This window comes from Petromyzon marinus, chromosome 60, assembly GCF_048934315.1.
Source record: "Petromyzon marinus isolate PM22_M1 ecotype Great Lakes invasive population chromosome 60, UKy_Petmar_22M1.pri1.0, whole genome shotgun sequence".
NCBI lineage: Eukaryota > Metazoa > Chordata > Hyperoartia > Petromyzontiformes > Petromyzontidae > Petromyzon > Petromyzon marinus.
This window is the reverse complement of record NC_133726.1, coordinates 198,916-216,649: the sequence shown is the minus strand read 5'-3', so window position 1 is coordinate 216,649 and position 17,734 is coordinate 198,916. Positions and strand designations below refer to the sequence as shown.

Genomic DNA, 17,734 nt, shown 5'->3' with positions numbered 1-17,734 from the left:
GTGTGTTGGTGGGTGGGTTTTTGGGTTGGTGTGTTGGTGGGTGGGTTTTTGGGTTGGTGTGTTGGTGGGTGGGTTTTTGGGTTGGTGTGTTGGTGGGTGGGTTTTTGGGTTGGTGTGTTGGTGGGTGGGTTTTTGGGTTGGTGTGTTGGTGGGTGGGTTTTTGGGTTGGTGTGTTGGTGGGTGGGTTTTTGGGTTGGTGTGTTGGTGGGTGGGTTTTTGGGTTGGTGTGTTGGTGGGTGGGTTTTTGGGTTGGTGTGTTGGTGGGTGGGTTTTTGGGTTGGTGTGTTGGTGGGTGGGTTTTTGGGTTGGTGTGTTGGTGGGTGGGTTTTTGGGTTGGTGTGTTGGTGGGTGGGTTTTTGGGTTGGTGTGTTGGTGGGTGGGTTTTTGGGTTGGTGTGTTGGTGGGTGGGTTTTTGGGTTGGTGTGTTGGTGGGTGGGTTTTTGGGTTGGTGTGTTGGTGGGTGGGTTTTTGGGTTGGTGTGTTGGTGGGTGGGTTTTTGGGTTGGTGTGTTGGTGGGTGGGTTTTTGGGTTGGTGTGTTGGTGGGTGGGTTTTTGGGTTGGTGTGTTGGTGGGCGGGTTTTTGGGTTGGTGTGTTGGTGGGCGGGTTTTTGGGTTGGTGTGTTGGTGGGCGGGTTTTTGGGTTGGTGTGTTGGTGGGCGGGTTTTTGGGTTGGTGTGTTGGTGGGCGGGTTTTTGGGTTGGTGTGTTGGTGGGCGGGTTTTTGGGTTGGTGTGTGTTGGTGGGTGGGTTTTTGGGTTGGTGTGTGTTGGTGGGTGGGTTTTTGGGTTGGTGTATGGGTTTGTGGTGGGGTTTGTGTGTGGGTGGGTTGGTTGGTATGGGTTTGTGTGTGTGTGTGTGGGTGGTGAGTAGGTTCGTGTTTGGGTGGATGGGTTGGTGGGTGTGTGGGTGGGTTCAAATGATTACCGAGTGTTGTGTGGAATAAACATCAGCACTGGGGAGACAAAGGCGGCCGGGTGTGCTGCTGTCCACCCTACTCCCTCGTGTATGCTCACAGCACTTGCCCCAAGCCTACACATAGTGGCTCTTTGTCTTTGTGTGAGGGAACTTACCCTTACAGTCGTTATGACTATACGGGGCTTCTATGGCTTTACTTTTGGCCCATGTGAAACTTGGCTGTCGTTATCCTGTTCTGCGGGCTCTGCAAATCGCTGATGTGCACACACACGCACAGACACACACGCGCACACACACGCGCACATACGCGCGCACACACAACAACAAAGATCACCCGTATAGCCGTAACAGACTAATGGAGCAAGTGCTGTTAGCGAGTAGCATCTTTGAAGCCTGGCACGGAACACGAGGGAGAAGGTGGCCAAGCACCGTGAACGGCCGCCTTTGTCTCCCTAGTGGCGATGCTTACATACCATGCCAGGTACTCATTTGAGGCTGAGTCGACCTTGGGGAGTACCAGGACCGGTTCAGATCATTGTCACTGGTTTTGACCGAGAGCAGGATTCGAACCCTGGTCGCTGGGTTCTTAGTGCTTCCGCTCCTCACAAAGACAAAGATCCCCTGTAATGCATTAACAGACTGTCGGGGCAAGTGCTATGAGCGAACATTTAAAAGACATACACACATACACGCGCGTGACTGCCATTGGCTGGTAGTGACATCATCGCGGGCAGGGCGTGGTGCTGGGGGAGGGTGGATGGGAAGGCGTTTACTGTGAGGGGGTGCATGAGCCAGGTGAGTGGAGGAGGAGTCACCCAGTGAGCGTGGCTCGCTATCGGCCTCGTCCCCTTCGGATCCCCCACTCTTACCCCCACCCCGTCCCCGGGGGAGGGTGGGGGCACTGACCCCGGGGCGAGACCCCTGCCATGGGGAGCCAGTGGGGAGGCGGGGATAGAAAATTATGAGAATGTGCTGTGACATCCGTTCCATCTGTCCCGAGCCGCAGAGAGGAGCAGAAGCATGAGGCGCAATGCCACCCGTGCTAAGGAGACCGCACACCTCCGTGTCTGTCCACGTGTCTTGCATATCCACGTGCGTGTACATGTGCTGTCGTGGCCATGTGTGCTCATGCGTCTATATGTACATCTTTCTTTACACGTGCTGATGTGTCTTTGTGTTCGTGTGTTTACACGTGCTGATGTCTGTGCGTTCGTTTCCATGTATCTGTGTGTGTTTCCATGTATCTGTGTGTGTTTCCATGTATCTGTGTGTGTCCGCGTAGGATTGGGATCGGTAGTGCAGTGGTTAGCGCTCTGCGCAACGGACCTTGTGACCTAAGATCGATTCCTGTCCACGGTTAACACCAATGGTGAATATCTGAACCAGTCCTGGGCCTCCCCTCAGTCGACTGCCTTAAATGAGTACCTGGTGCAGTGTGTAAACAACGCCACTTGCCCTAACAGTCTGTTAAAGGCTATATGGGGGATCTTTGTCTTTGTTTTACCTCCTTTGTGTGAGTGGGGTTATCTGTCCCTTGAGGCTGGGGGACCCATGTGTGGGGTTAGCAGCTCTTACACTCATGCACGTATCGACTCACACGAACGCACGTGGCACACACGCTGCACGCATGCATAATGCATGACCACATGGTGGCTCACATCCACGGCTGGGACCTTCTGGCTGTGTGAGCTCCATGCTGCCTGTGTGGACTCAATGCTGCCTGTGTGAGCTCCGTACTGACTGCGTGAGCTCCACGCTGGCTGGAGGTAAGACGGCCTGTCTCGTCTAGAATGGGGAATTCTGCTGTCAAGCCGCTATACCTCACTCGGCAACGTCCTGCAGGTGCGTGCGTGTGGTCGTTGATGTTAAAGTCGGTCGTGAGAAGTCTGAAAAAATCGGTGAGGAGGCTTTATTGGGCAGATTTTGTTTGTGGGCGAGTGGGTGGATGAGTGAGTCGGTGGACAGGCAGGTGAGTGGGTGGGTGAGCAGGTGAATGCCCGTGAGCCCCTTTCATGCAGCAGTGGATAGTCTGGCTGTGTGATAACAACAGCGTGTGCAAGCAATCACAGTATGCGTTCAAGAATACTGTGCTGGGTGGTGGAGGGCTTAATGACAATAACTACAGTATAAAAATAACACTTCCGCCTCGTGGCATCACCCAGACTCTGGTGGGCGATGATGGTAGCAGCAGGGGATCGTGGCGGCAGCAGCACTGCAGCCCGATGCCAATGTCGAGGTCGTGCTGTTTGCCATGACGAGAGAGAGACTTTCATGTCGTTTAACACGTAGCGCTTTCGTGACCAATATCCATAACAGATATTTTTTTTGGGTTAGATCGTGTCAATATTAATGTGTCGATAATCTCGCCAACACCCGACACAGCCAATTAGTAGAGTTTGTCACCTGTACAATATTATTAGAGTTTGTGGTTCTTCTCTTGAAGGAGCACAGACTCCAGTGATTTACTAAATGGTCAATAGTTTGGGTTGCATGACAACAATTTTCAGTGCCCTTCCCTTTAAATTGTTCTCTGCATCTTTATGACTCTATGCGTCTTTGGGGGTCTTTATGCATCTCTGTCAGCCTCTGTGTATCCCCGTGCATCTCTTTTTATGGGTTTCCTATTTTGGTGCATAGTTTGGATTACAGTGACTGCTGTACTTATGAACATTCGACTTACGAACTTTCAGAGATATGAACAAGACTGAGAGTCGTAAGTTCAACTACCACACAATGTATGGCGGTGGGGGCATCTACATCTGCAGAACATGAAGAACCAGTGGTGTCTACATCTACAGGAGATTATACAACTTTTAAAGCCATTCCCCATGTTTAGTGTACACGCTGTACAACATGTTTGGGCTAGGCTAGTTAAGTGGAACTAGCCTAGCCCAGAAAGAAATCTGAATTAATTGCGTTTCCTATGAACACCCACGTTTTAAATACCCATCTTTTTTTTCTGTTGTGGTGCGTGCCGGTGTGTGTGTGTGTGTGTGCATGCGTGTATGTGCGTGCATGCGTGAGCAGCTGTGTCAAGCCTGGAGGAGGGCGCCCGCCAGTGCGACCACTACCGCTCGTGGCGCGAGCTGCAGGAGCGAGTGCTGGCACCAGAGACGCGGCCACCCTGCGTGTGGGAGTTGCACCGTGATGCGCGCTCCTCCCTGCGAGCCGCGCTCACAGGTCAGCACACGTCACTGTGCACGAACGCGTCACTGCACACGCGCGCGCGTCAACCATGTGTCTTTTTACGTATGCTTCTCTGTGTGTGTGTGCACATCACCCGTGTGTACCGGTAGTGTAGCGGTTAGCGCGCGGCGCTACGAACCCGGCGACCCGAGTTCCGATTCCCGCTCACAGCCAACACCAGTGACAATTATCTGAACTAGTCCTGGGCCTCCTCTAGGTCGACTCAGCCTCAAATGAGTACCTGGTGCTGTGTGTGGTAAACATCGCCACTAGAGAGACGAAGGTGGCAGAGCGTGGTTTTGTCCACTTGCCCCAACAGTCTGTTAAGGATATACGGGGGATCTTTGTCTTTGTGCGTGTGCAGAGTGCGACTGGTTGCAAGGAGACGGTCACCCATCGTCCGACCTCTACTCGCAGGGCCCCACGTTCGCGAGTCTCCCCGGAGGCCGTGCTTCGGTACTAGTTTGGTGCCTCCACGCACACATGATGTGACCATGGCACTTGTGCCAGGAAGGAGGTCTTGGGACAGACCCAGGTACCATGGGTTGACTGAGATGACTGGCAGGTGCACCAGCTGTGCTCCCCCACTGTGCCAACTTGCGTTTTAGCTGCCCGGCGCTCCACACGTTGCGAGCGTCGCTCCTCTGCCCTCCGTTGCTGCTGAAGGGCGAATGCCTCCCAACTAACTACCCAGTAGCAGCGTCCTTCACGAGCCTCCTCCACAAAGGCTGATCTTGACACCACTGGTACCAGTCATCGGCAAGTCCACTCGGCTCCACATCCTCCCACACCGCTTCAGCTCCAGCTCTTCTCAAGCCCGTGCCACGCCCATTTAGCCCCCTTTATACGCCTGCTCGAGGAACTCACCGATGGTGGGACTGCTGCTGGTGTGTGGGGGGAGGGGGTTGATCGTCGTGTTTCCGTGTTCCGCGTTTGGCTTCAGACCGGGGAGGATGGTGAGGGGGCCCAGGAGCATGATGACGCCGCTCACGGGGGGCTCCTTCCCACTCCGGAGGAGCGGATGCGGCGCCTGGCGCAGAACTTCCCCCCGCACACGGTCGCCATCGACGTGTCCGGTATGCGCGCGCTTGTATGTGTGTGCGTGCCTAGGTGTGTGTGTCTAGGTGTGTGTGTGTCTAGGTGTGTGTGTGTGGTCCGGCAAAACAATCCCCTACCTCCTCGCGGTGCCAGACGGGAAACTCTGTCGTGGACAGTGCTGTGGGGGGAGGGCCAATTCCGATTGGCCCCTCCTCTCTTGGCGTCTGTGACCACCACAGTGGCTATAAACGGGGGCTCTGGACGGGTGCGAGGGGCTGGTAACCCCTCCACCTTCAACATTTTTACCACAAAACCACGAATAAAACATGTAACTAATAAGCGTGTGCCGGAGGCCCCGGGGGGACAGTCGTCTATGACGTCTCCTGGCCAAACCCCAATTGGCGGAGCCAGGAGATTGAATCTCTACCCTCGGGGCTCCTCCAGAAACAACAAAAAGCCACTTCGTGTGGCCACGTAGAATGTTCGAACGCTCATTGCGGAGGAGAGGCTGCCACTCCTCTGTTGGATGCTGGACCGGTACCGCCTGGATCTCTGTGGCATTCAGGAGGTCCGGTGGACCGGTTCTGGCTCCTGCCACCATGAGGGGTGGACAGTTCTCTATTCGGGGCAGCAGACCGCCAAACAACAGGGTGTGGGAGCGTGGCGGTGAGGTATGGGAAGCTGTAAGCCCCAGGCTACTTTGGGCTCGCCTTCCCATCAACCGGAGGCGAGGAGTGGTGGTCGTGGTTACTTATGCCCCCACCGAAGATGAACATCTGTGGAGGGATGCAGCCAATGAGTCAGATGCCTTCTATGACCTCCTGTCACAGGTGCTGGCTAAAGTGGCCCCTTGGGATAGAGTCATCTTGTTGGATGACTTCAATGCCCGAGTTGGTCATGATGCTGGTACCTGGTCTGGAGTGATTGGAGGGCATGGGCCAGATCAGCTCAATAACAGCGGTAGGAGACTGCTAGATTTTTGTGCAGCCCATGGGCTTGTAATTACCAACACGCTGTTCCGGCATCGGCGCATCCACACAACATCATGGATGCATGCCGGGTCCAAGCAAGAACATCTGCTGGACGACATAGTGACGGACCAGCGGATGCGAGCCCATGTCCTTGACACCAGGACCTACCGTGGAGCTGATCTGCCCTCTGACCATCGACTAGTCATATGTAAGATGCGCCTTCCATTCTTCCACTCCGGTGGTGGGTGTACACCCAGGACCCCATTCCCACCTAAAGTGGCCTGGTCTCAGTTATCTGATGACAGTTGCAAGCGAGAATTTCATCATAGCTTGCGGCTGGGGTTGGCATCGTCCCCCACTCCTCCTGATGTCGAGGGTAAATGGGCGAGGTTTAGGGCTATGCCTCATGCAGCTGCAATGCCTGCTTTGGGTACGCGGTCCAGACCTCCCCAGAGACCCTGGCTGACAGAGGAGGTGTTCAGGATAGTTGAGAAAAAGCGACAGGCCCACTGTCATCGGCTACAGAATCCCACGTCAGAGAATGAGGAGGCTTACCGCAGCCTTCGCTCGGAGGTTCGGAGAGCCGTGAGGTGCTGCAAGGATGGGTGGTGGTCGCGGGTTGCTGAGGAGATGGAGACTGCCTCAGTGGCCCGCGATCACAAATCTCTATTTAACTCCATCAAAAAAGTAACCTGCAGCGCCACACCTATTACCATCATTAGGGGAAAAAACGGTGATCCAATCTCCGACCCCCAGGAACAGGTTTGCAGATTTGCTGAGCATTTCTGTGAGGTCCTGGGGGAGGGGAAATCCCTCCGCCAGGAAAAGATCGTGGCACAAAGTGGGGATGACCCTGCTGAGGCTGCGGTGCCTCATATATTGGAGGAAGTCACCCCCTGTGAGTGGCTGGCTGAGGTGCCATCTGTTGAGGAAGTACTGAAGGCGATCCGGAGTCTGAGACCAGGAAAGGCACCGGGCAGAGATGATCTCCCAAGCGAAATGCTGAGGGAGGGTGGCGTTTGTGCACAGACTTCCCTATATGACATCATAACAACAGTCTGGACCACTGGACGGGTTCCGCAGGATTGGAAGGATGCCCTGGTGGTTCCCCTCTTTAAGAAGGGGGACCGCACAGACACTAACAACTACAGGGGCATCTCACTCCTCAGTGTGCCGGGAAAGGTCCTGGCAAGGATTATTCAACATCGCCTTGCCAGGCACGCTGAGGAGAGGCTTGCGGAGCCCCAATACGGTTTCAGGAAAGGGCGGTCCTGCACAGATGCCATATTTTCTGTCCGTCTGCTACAGCAGAGGTGTAGGGAATTCCAGCAAGACCTACATCTCTGCTTTATTGACCTGGTCAAGGCCTATGATACCATCAGTCGACCTGGGCTCTGGGTTGTTCTTCGTGCTTTTGGAGTCCCTGACCCCCTGCTCATGATCATTAAGGACCTTCATGATTTCGATTTAAAGCTTTCGTGACTGCAAGGATTCATCTTCTTTGGTTCTTTCGGTAAAGTCACGTAGAATGAGAATAAAATAATAAAATAAAACAATAAAATTATCACGACGTTTCGGCCACAACACAAGTGGCCTTCTTCAGGTGAAAGGAACAAACTTGTCGGGACGACAGAGCTACATTGTAGCTCCTGACATTGTAGCTCTGTCGTCCCGACAGGTTTGTTCCTTTCACCTGAAGAAGGCCACTTGTGTTGTGGCCGAAACGTCGTGAGAATTTTATTGTTTTATTTTATGATTTTATTCTCATTCTACGTGACTTTACCGAAAGAACCAAAGAAGACCTTCATGATGGTAAGCGGGCCCGGGTAAAACTACGTGGCCGGGAGTCCGAGCCATTCCCTGTACACCTTGGGGTGCGATAGGGATGTCGTCTAGCTCCCACATTATTTAACATCTATTTTGACCACGTAGTTCGTGAAGCCTTCAATAGCTGTACCGGTGGAATCTCCATTTGGTACAAATATAATGGGAGGCTGATCGATGCCCGTGTGCGGTCAAGGGATGGCTCCCTATTGGTCAACCACGTTATGTATGCCGATGATTTGGTCATAGCTGCTCATTCAGAGGAGGAGTTGAAGACGCTGCTGCTGAGACTGGAGCGTGCCACTAAGAGATGGGGCCTTACCATCAGCCCCACCAAAACTAAGCACCTGCCTGGGTATTTTGTACCATCGGACACTCCACCCCACAACTCCCAATCGGTGATGGGGCAGTTGTGGAGAGAGTGGAGAGTTTCCCATACCTGGGCAGTGTGCTTATGACCGGCTCCAGTTTAACAGCAGAGGTCTCACTCCGAATCAGTCGAGCGGCAATATCTTTTCATCGGTTGCGTAACGCTGTGTGGAAGCTACCTGGTCTGTCACTCCGCACTAAGCTTCAGGTCTTCTCGGCCACGGTCATTCCCTCCCTTCTCTACGCTTGCGAAACGTGGACCCCCCTAATGGAACATCTTCGGCAGTTAGAAACATTTAGGCTAGCCTGCCTACGATCCATCCTGGGTTTAACCAGGCTGGATTGTGTGAGGAGCTCACAAGTCCTTGAAAGATCTGGGCAAGGTCCCATCGGTAAGCTCCTCCGGCAGGCAAGGCTGCGTTGACTGGGTCATGTAGCCCGCATGCCCAGCCACCGAATGCCGAAACAGCTTTTGTTCAGCCGGATCGAGGGGGCTAAATGGGCGCAGCACGGGCTAGAGAATAGTTGGAGTGATGTGGTACAGGAGGACGTGGAGCTGAGTGGACTTGCCGATGACTGGTACCAGCGGTGTCAAGATCGGCCTCTGTGGAGGAGGCTCGTGAAGGACGCTACGGGGCAGTTGGAGGCAGTCGCCCTCCAACAACAACGGAGGGCGGAGGAGCGACGCTCACAACAACGAGCGGAGCGCCGGGTGGCTAAAGCACAGCAGGTTGGCACAGTAGGGGGCACAGGTGGTGCATCAGCCAGTCATCTCAGTCATCTTAGTCAGTCAACCCGTGGCACTTGGGTCTGCCCCGTGACCTCCTGCCAGCAGGCGTTCGACACTTCACGTGGCCTAAAGGTGCACATGGCCTGGCACAAGCGTCGTGGTGACGTCACCGCCACTTAGTGGCGAATGGCGGTTGTTGTTGTTGTGTCTAGGTGTGTGTGTGTGTGAACCGGTCCTGGGTCTCCCCTAGGTCGACTCAGCCTCAAATGAGTACCTGGTGCGGTGTGTAAACATCGCCACTGGGGAGACAAAGGCGGTCGGCCATGGTGCTGGTCACCCACCCGCTCGTGTGCCGTGCCATCCTTTATAGGTGCTACTCGCTAACAGCACTTGCCCCAGCAGTCTGTTAAGGCTATATGGAGGATCTTCGTCTCTTGTGCGTGTGTGCGTACTGCACAGTTGTGAGCAGACTTAATCAAATCAGTCCAGAAACACCCCGCACGTTCCTTACGAATTACACTGCGTCAGTGCTATACTGGAGATCTTCGTCTTTATAGTGATTTATGTGACTTGATGGTGGTAAAGTATGGTTGATGTGGCTCTTGGTGGTGCCGTTGGTGAGGTGTGGTTGTAATCGGTGTGGCTGTTTGTGGTGTTTGCGGAGTAGGCCTTGGGTTTGACCGCCAGGCCACGGTGCGCCGCTCATACCTGGGTGGGGATGGGACCCTGAAACGACGGCACAACAAAGCCGGCGCCTCCTCCTCTTCGTCGTCTGCGGTGGCGGTGATGTCCTCACGCCGGAGGACCATCTCTGGCTTCCCGGAGAGCCTGCAGCAAGACTTGGGTAACAACACAAAGACATGTTCCCCCCCTCTTTTCTGTGTAACCCACACGGGCGGTTAGGGCAAGTGCCGTTAGCGAACAACGACCAAGGTTGGCACGGAGCACCTACGAGGGGTTGAGGTGTGGGCCAGCAACCCACCTGGCCGTCTTTGTCTCTCCAGTGCTCAAATATTTACACCGCAAAGGGTATTGCGTTTAAATCTGAATTGTTTTAGGGGAGGCCCTGGCCTGTTTCAGGAATTCGTTGATGTCGGCCGTGGGCAGGGATCGCACCTCGCCTTGCCGGGTTAGTAGCGCAGAGTGCTAACCACTGAGCCCCACCGCTCCCCACAGACACACACCCATGCCGGCATGTGAATGCTCATATGTACAAAGACAAAGATCCCCTGTATAGCCTTTACAGACTTATGAGGCAAGCGCTGTTGGTGTAGCATCAATGAAAGCTGGCACACCACATACCCCGGCCCCTTTATCTCCACCAGGCAACCTAGGGGAGACCCAGGACCAGTTGTATCTTCTCCCCGTGGTCACGTGGATTTTTCTCCGGGTCCTCCAGTTTTTCCCTCCACATTTAGAATCAACATCACGCATTTAGAGTATTTGGCTGCTATACATTTCCACGTGATGAGCCACTTCGTTGAGATATTATTTGTGATGGCCAGGTCACTTCTGAAAAAGAGTTTTAAATAGTTTTCTGTGAGGGACGAGGACGCGGAGGAGACATTTCTTCTCCGTTCCTAAAAGTCACATCCCCCGTGTCTCCCGCAGCCTCCGTGGGGAGCGAGCTGCGCTCCCAGCGCGGCCGCTCGCTCTACTTGCACAGCGCGGCCGACGTGGCAGCTGGAGGCAGCGGGGGCGGCGGAAAGCGAGACTCGCAGTGTCAGACGGACGGCGCCGTGCGCGTGGTGGCGCCCTCCATGCGCAGGATCCGTGCCCAGCGGGGCCATGGCATCGCCGCGCTCATGTGCCGCCCACCCGGTGCGGGGCCCGGTGACGACGGCGACGCCGATTCCCTAGCCTACAAAAGCCTGCCTCGCCTGCCCTGGTGCCCACCTGGGCACGACAAGGGCGCACTGCGGAGGGACGCGGAGGCCTCTCACCTGGCCGCGTCGATGCCCGGGCTACACGACCCCCGCAACGGGCGAGGCTCCCCACGGGGAGCGACATCTCCGCGACCGCCTCCGTGCAACCGCTCGGGCTGCTCGGCGGATGGCGGGGAGGCTGCGCCGAGGCAGAGCAACGGCCCGTGGGCCGCCGCGACGGCCTCCCGTCCTCGGTCGGAGGAGATGGCGCCGAGCAAGTCGCCGTCGCTGCCCGTGGGAGTCATCGCGCCGCAGGTGGCTGGGCGGCCTGGGCCAAACCACCACGCAAACCTCCGCACCGGGTCGCCGGTGTGTCGGCACGGCGGGGAGATCCCAGACACGGCGGCGAAGGACGATGACGGCGGCGACGGCGACGGCGACCGCCTGTCGTGGAGCGAGAGCGGCGCCTCTGTACAGAGCTTCGAGATGTTCGAGCCGAGCAACTCGGAAACGTCCGACACCAATGGCTCCGAGTCGACGGTCACCTCCTCCGGCCGCTCGGGATCGGCGCGAGGGTACCGCCCGTCAGCGCAGGCGCCCTGGCCGGCCGCGGCGAAGTGCCCGGACCGCCTGAGCCCGGCACCCGGCCAACACTGGATCTCATGTGGCGGATCCTCGGCCCACAGTCTTTACGGGAGCGCCGGGGGCTCCTCGACGGGCACCGAGTGCGGCTCCATGTACTCGGTGGACGCGGACGGGTTCTACACGTCCATGCACGTGGACTGTGGCCTCTCCAGGGCAGGCGCTAGCGGCGCTTCGGCCACCCTCGCGACGCACCGGGAGGAGCGGCGGTTGTCAGAGGGGAGCGGCGACAGCGCCGTGCTCCGCGCGGTGTCGCTCCGCAGGCCGAGGACGAAGCCTCCGCCACCGCGGAGGACCGACTCGCTCACCAGAAACTTCTCGCTCCGGCAGCACGAGGATGCGGCGGTGTCGCCAGAGCCGCTGCCCCCGCCGCCTGACGACGACCTCCTGGCGGATGGTGGCGAAGGCTATGTCTCGCGCGACTGGTTCCCCCGCAGTCCCCCAGCAGTTCCGCGCGCTGGCGACGCGGCTCCCCCGCGGGGCCGCCGGAGCCCATGCGGCAGAGCGGCGACGTCACCTGCCGTGGGCGACTTCGAGCGGGTCCCGCCGCCCCTCCTCTACTCACTGTGCCCTCTGACCCCGACGCCGGGCGATGACGGCTACTCGCGCTTCGAGTACGCGGAGAGCTGGCGCGGCAGGGGCTCCGTCGCGGGAAGCGAGAAGTCGGCCACCTCGAACTCCGGCGGAAGTGCCGCGACGTCGCGTGCCGACACGCCGTGCGGCTTCCCCGCGCAGCCCTCCGGCGACACTCCGGGGCTCAGAGAGGGCTGCGCCTCTCCCTCCCGCGCTGCCCCGGCCCCGGGTCACAGGCCTAGGCCTCCCGCGGTGCCGCAGCGCCGGTCGTCGCTGATGACGGCGCCGGGTGACGCAAACGCAGAGGAGGAGGGGCCGCCCTCGCCGACATCCTTCCCACCCCCTCCGCTTGAACTCCTCGCTCCACCGCCGCAGTACCGGTCCTCCCCCCCCCTCGAGTCTTCCTTCGCTGCTCTTCCTCCTCCTCCGCTGCCCTCTCCGCCGTGGTCTCCCGCCTCCTGGGCGGAGGGACATGCGCACCCTCAGGACGCCGAAGGGAACCGGATGCGGGACTGCAGCGCGACACCGCCGGCACTGCAAGCCTGCAGCACGCCGTCTGTGGAGACGCTGCGGGCGACGGCCGCGGCGAGTGAGCCGGGGATGGAGGCCGGAGGCACGCGCAACGGCGAGACTACGCCGCCGAAGAAGACGAAACCTCCGGTCCTGCCCAAGCCGCCGTCGCCGCGGAGATGCGGCCGCCCCTTCGGTCTGACCGCCGGGGGGCTCCCGGAGGGAGGCAGCCCCCCCAAGGACGAGGCGGCACGGGCGTCACGACAGGAGCTGTGCGGCGGAGAGGCTCCGCTCGGAGCACCCAAGCCCGGAGGTACTTGCCGCCCGGTGGAGAGCGCAGCGAGGAGACACTCCGCGGCACACGACGCGGCTTGTGCGACGCAGGAAAGTGCCGAGCCTTCTGCCAAGAACGACGGCGGATTCTCTGCGCTGGTGGACAGAGACTCTGTGATCCCGGCGAAACATTCCCAATATCAGTTCTCCCACATCACTTGCAGCGCGATCCGGTCCAGCAAGTCCGAAATCCATTCCAGTGAAATGCAGTCCAGAACATCTGAAATCCATTCCAATGATCTTAGAGCTGACACGCCTGAGTCCCATTCCGGTGAAAGCAATTCCAGCGCCTCTGACATCCATTCCCCTGACCTCCGGTCTTGCATGCCTGACATTCAATTAAGTGGAATTCAGTCCAGTAAACCTGACATCCAGCCCAGCAAACCTGACATCCAGTCTAGCAAACCTGACATCCAGCCCAGCAAACCTGACATCCAGCCCATAAAGCCTGACATCCAGCCCAGCAAACCTGACATCCAGCCCATAAAGCCTGACATCCAGCCCATAAAGCCTGACATCCAGCCCAGCAAACCTGACATCCAGCCCAGCAAACCTGACATCCAGCCCAGCAAACCTGACATCCAGCCCAGCAAATCTGACATCCATTCTAGCAAACCTGACATCCAGTCTAGCAAACCTGACATCCAGTCCAGCAAACCTGACATCCAGTCCAGCAAACCTGACATCCAGCCCAGCAAACCTGACATCCAGCCCAGCAAACCTGACATCCAGCCCAGCAAACCTGACATCCAGTCCAGCAAATCTGACATCCAGTCCAGCAAATCTGACATCCAGTCTAGCAAACCTGACATCCAGTCTAGCAAACCTGACATCCAGTCCAGCAAACCTGACATCCAGTCTAGCAAACCTGACATCCAGCCCAGCAAACCTGACATCCAGTCCAGCAAACCTGACATCCAGCCCAGCAAACCTGAAATCCAGTCTAGTAAACCTGACATTCAGCCCAGCAAACCTGACATCCAGTCCAGCAAACTTGAAATCCAGCCCAGAGTGCTTCCTGACCAGGCCAGCAGCCTCCCAGCAGGGAGGAAACCCCCTCCCCCCGTGGCCAAGAAGCCCACGGTGTCATCTCTCAGGCTCGTTTCATCGTCCGGCGTGCCGTCATGCTCTCCTTCCTCCTCGTGGCCCTCGTCACAGGCGTCGCCACTGCCAATGCCGGAGGCGTCCCCTGCAGAGCGGGCACCGGGCCGTTCCCCGGCCTTGACCGCCGATGGGCGGTGCTCGGAGCCGGCCGGTATGGCCCTGGGATTTGCGGGGACTCCGCCGCCATCGCCTGCACGCCGCTCCACGTCCGCGGAATTCGCCGCGAGTGCCGGACAATCGCCGGGCGCAGCCTGTGCGGATGTGGGGCGCGGCGCGGGAGAGGAGGAGGAGCGGGAGGTGGTCTCGGTGGTCCTGGTAGACCCAGCGGGAGGAGGTGGAAGAGGGTCTGATGCAACAGACTCGGCGCTGCGCCGCTGCTGTCCTGGTACGGAGGCAAGGACGGGAGATGAGGAGCGGCTGTCGCAATTGCAGGGTAAGGGCGTCCACACGCGTGGCACGCTGGCAACGCGGCTTTCATTCGCCCTCCCGTGTCTCCTCTCGTCCTCCTGTGTCTCCTCTCATCCTCCCGTGTCTCCTCTCGTCGTCCCGTGTCTCCTCTCGTCGTCCCGTGTCTGCGCTCGTAGTCCCGTGTCTCCGCTCGTCCTCCCGTGTCTCCTCTCGTCCTCCCGTGTCTCCTCTCGTCGTCCCGTGTCTGCGCTCGTCCTCCCGTGTCTCCGCTCGTCCTCCCGTGTCTCCGCTCGTCTTCCCGTGTTTCCGCATGTCCCACTGCGTCTCAACTTATCTCACCCCCCTGTCCTGCGTCGTGCCATCTTTACTCCGACGCCCTGTTGTCCGAAGGCTCGAGCCGCGTCAACAAAACTCGCATCTCCGTCCGTCTGTATGCTGCGTCACGTCAGACGCACGCACCGCATGTGCAACCATACCGCCAACCCGGCCCAGGATTGCCGCGGGCGTTACCCCGCAAGCGTTTCTCGATATGGCCCATCCGAGTCGTTTTTTGACGCGCGGTGCGAACTCGCCACGCAAATCTCTCGTGCACTACAGTGGTGGCGGTGACGGCGGAGGAGGCGGTGGGCGAGGCCTCCGAGGACGTGTTCACCGACAACGACGCGGAGGCCGACGAGCGGTGGGACGGCGCGGAGCAGAGTGCCGGGGATGCGGGAGCCCTGGCCCACACCCCGAGCCACACACGCACCACGGAGGACCTCTTCGCAGCCATCCACAGGTGAGGCCGTGCACGTGTGTGTGTGCATGCATGTGCCCGCGTTTGCGTATGTGCATGTGCGTGTCACGGGGAGAAGCGCAGGTGGCATGCAAATGTAGTAATTTGATGGCCTCGGGGCCCAATATCATGGTTCGCTGCATTGGCGGTGCCGCCGCCGTCTCTCCCCGCAGGTCCAAGCGCATCCATCTGGGCCGCCACAATTCGGATGACACTTTCCTGCGACACCGGTCCATGTCGCCACCCGTGCGTTCGCCGGGGAACCCATCACCCGGCGGGGCCCCCGGGGGGACGCGAGGCCCCCCGGCACGCCGTCCAGGTCGCAAGCAGAGCACCAGCAGCGACGACTTCAAGGCGCTGCTGCTTCGCAAGGGCGCGCGCTCCGACGTCGGCACACGCATGTCGGCCGTGGAGATGCTGAGGTCGGCGCGTTCGTCGAACGCGCCCGCTGGGGCCGCGGCGCCAGACCGGCCGGAGGACGAGGCGGAGTTCGCGGAGGCCGACGCTCCGGTGCGCGATAGGAGCCGGCGCTTCGTCAGTGAGGGCTTCTCCCCGCGTGGTGGCGGCGGGGGATTTGGCGGCTCGCCGGGGACGCCGCCACCACGCCTCGGCCGATCCAACACCCCGCCGAGCGCCGGCTCCAGGCGCTACAACAACCGCAGCCGACTGCACAGCACTCCCATGCAGGCGATTCGCGAGGGCGAGGGCGAGGCCGGTGGGGACGCGGTGCCCTCGTAGAAACCCGCCCCGTCGACGCCCGCTAGGTTGCCGGATCGTGGCTCCCCCCGCGTCCTCGCATGGCCTGGGCCCGGCTCCCGCGGGGAGAGCGGTGGTGTTCGCTCGGCTGTAGCCGTGCGCGGTAATGGCATGCGTGGTGACGCCGTCACGGTAACGGCGTGCGCGTTTTTAACGGTAACTTATTGTCTTACGGCGGTGCGTAGACGAACGAACGGGCGGGCGAGTGCATGGTGTATAGAGCGGGCGGGCGGGGCCCCGCGGGGCGTCCTGCACCATCACGGCCTCTGCCCGCAATGGGAGGCGCCCTGGTGGAGGAGGTGGCGTCGAAACGAACGCTGTCTCGCCTCTTGCCCCCTTTCGCGACGACGTGGGGAGGAACCCCCTCGCCGCTTCCTCCTCTCTGCTCCGGGTTGGCAGGGGGTGCTGTGGGGGCGGGTAGAGAAACGGGTCCGACACTCCGTCTGGGTCGCTGGTAGACTGGAGGAGTAGGTGGCCCGTGATTCGTAGCCACGGCCACAGTGAGAGGTGGAATACTGGATGTGGTGTGCCGGTTGTGGAAAGATTTTTTCAGTGTCGCCAACCGACCTGGACAGACATGACTAAAATGAATTCCTGGACGGTGCGCGAGCAGAATTGCACTGCATGCGTTTGTGTGTTTTTAATCGCGATGGCGAAGATGATGATGATGTAGAATTTGTAACGTTCGCTGTTCGTTTACTGTCCGAGAGACGGAGAGAATGAGGATGATGCAGAGGCACGGAGAATCACAGACAAGTGGGGGAAAGTATATTCTTGGTTCTTTCGAAAGAACCAAGAATATGAATCCCTGCAGTCACGAAAGCTTTAAATCAAAATTTAAATGAGGGAAGGTAGCCAGAAATGGCACCAGCAATTTCCGAAGCTCTGTGGTCCTATGTCGAGATGTTCAAACAACTCCGTTAATAATAATAATGAGGTTTTTTTTATAATTGTCAGGAAACCAGAGCACCTGGAGAACACCCACACGCCCGAGTGTGGATAACACAGATAGCAATTAACCCACTTGCTGCACTGCCATACCCCTGGCCAGCCAGGAGAAGGTGACCTCGACATGAAAGCACGTGTGATCCACCAACCCCCGCCGCCTCCACAGCGCTGGCTTGCAGGCCGTGTGCAGCGTAGCGAGCAGCTGACTGTGGGGCGCTTCCAGTGTGGACCACCGTGGCGCCATGTGGTTTCAGAGACAGGAGCAGGGGGTGGGGTCACCCCCTGTGTGTGGGGAGGCGGGGGATGGTGAAGTGGGGAGATATTTGAGATTGAATTCAAAATAAACTGTTTTCTCTGCCGGGCTGCAGTCTTCATGAGCTTTCTCTTTGTTCTTCACGCACGCCTGGTCTCTGCCCACGTGAATCGTTGGAATTCAGGGCACTGCAGCGTCGAACCGGGCAGGGGGCACCAACGGTGGCAAGATGTTAACTACCTCGCCTGGTATACAGGAGGTCGTGGGTTTGATGTCGACCCTCACGCCTGCTGCTGTATATAGAGAGTTTGCATGTTTTCTTTCTCTATCTCCCCGTGGTCGCATTGATTTTTCACTGGGTCCTCCAGTGTTTCCCCTCCACATTTATAATCAACAACAAACGTGTTTTGGCTGCTATAAATGTCCACACAATAACCCACTTCGTTCAGAGATTTGTGATAACCATGTCGCTTCAGAAAAAGAGCGACAGTATATTGCTCAGTGGGCCTTGCCTTGTAAAATAAAACATAATATA

At 58.2% G+C, this 17,734-nt stretch overlaps 1 protein-coding gene across 1 annotated transcript in view; it reads left to right on the top strand.

The window, feature by feature from the left end:
• The window catches only part of LOC116955473 (uncharacterized), a 47,247-nt gene extending 29,938 nt beyond the window's left edge, over nt 1-17,309 (top strand). The window contains exons 2-8 of the mRNA XM_032976573.2: nt 3,942-4,094; nt 4,465-4,556; nt 5,044-5,176; nt 9,700-9,876; nt 10,644-14,492; nt 15,065-15,245; nt 15,416-17,309. Coding sequence (XP_032832464.2) covers nt 3,942-4,094; nt 4,465-4,556; nt 5,044-5,176; nt 9,700-9,876; nt 10,644-14,492; nt 15,065-15,245; nt 15,416-15,980 — 5,150 coding nt within the window. The 3' untranslated portion in view covers nt 15,981-17,309. The remainder of the gene's footprint in view (nt 1-3,941; nt 4,095-4,464; nt 4,557-5,043; nt 5,177-9,699; nt 9,877-10,643; nt 14,493-15,064; nt 15,246-15,415) is intronic.
• The last annotated feature ends 425 nt before the right edge of the window (nt 17,310-17,734 follow it).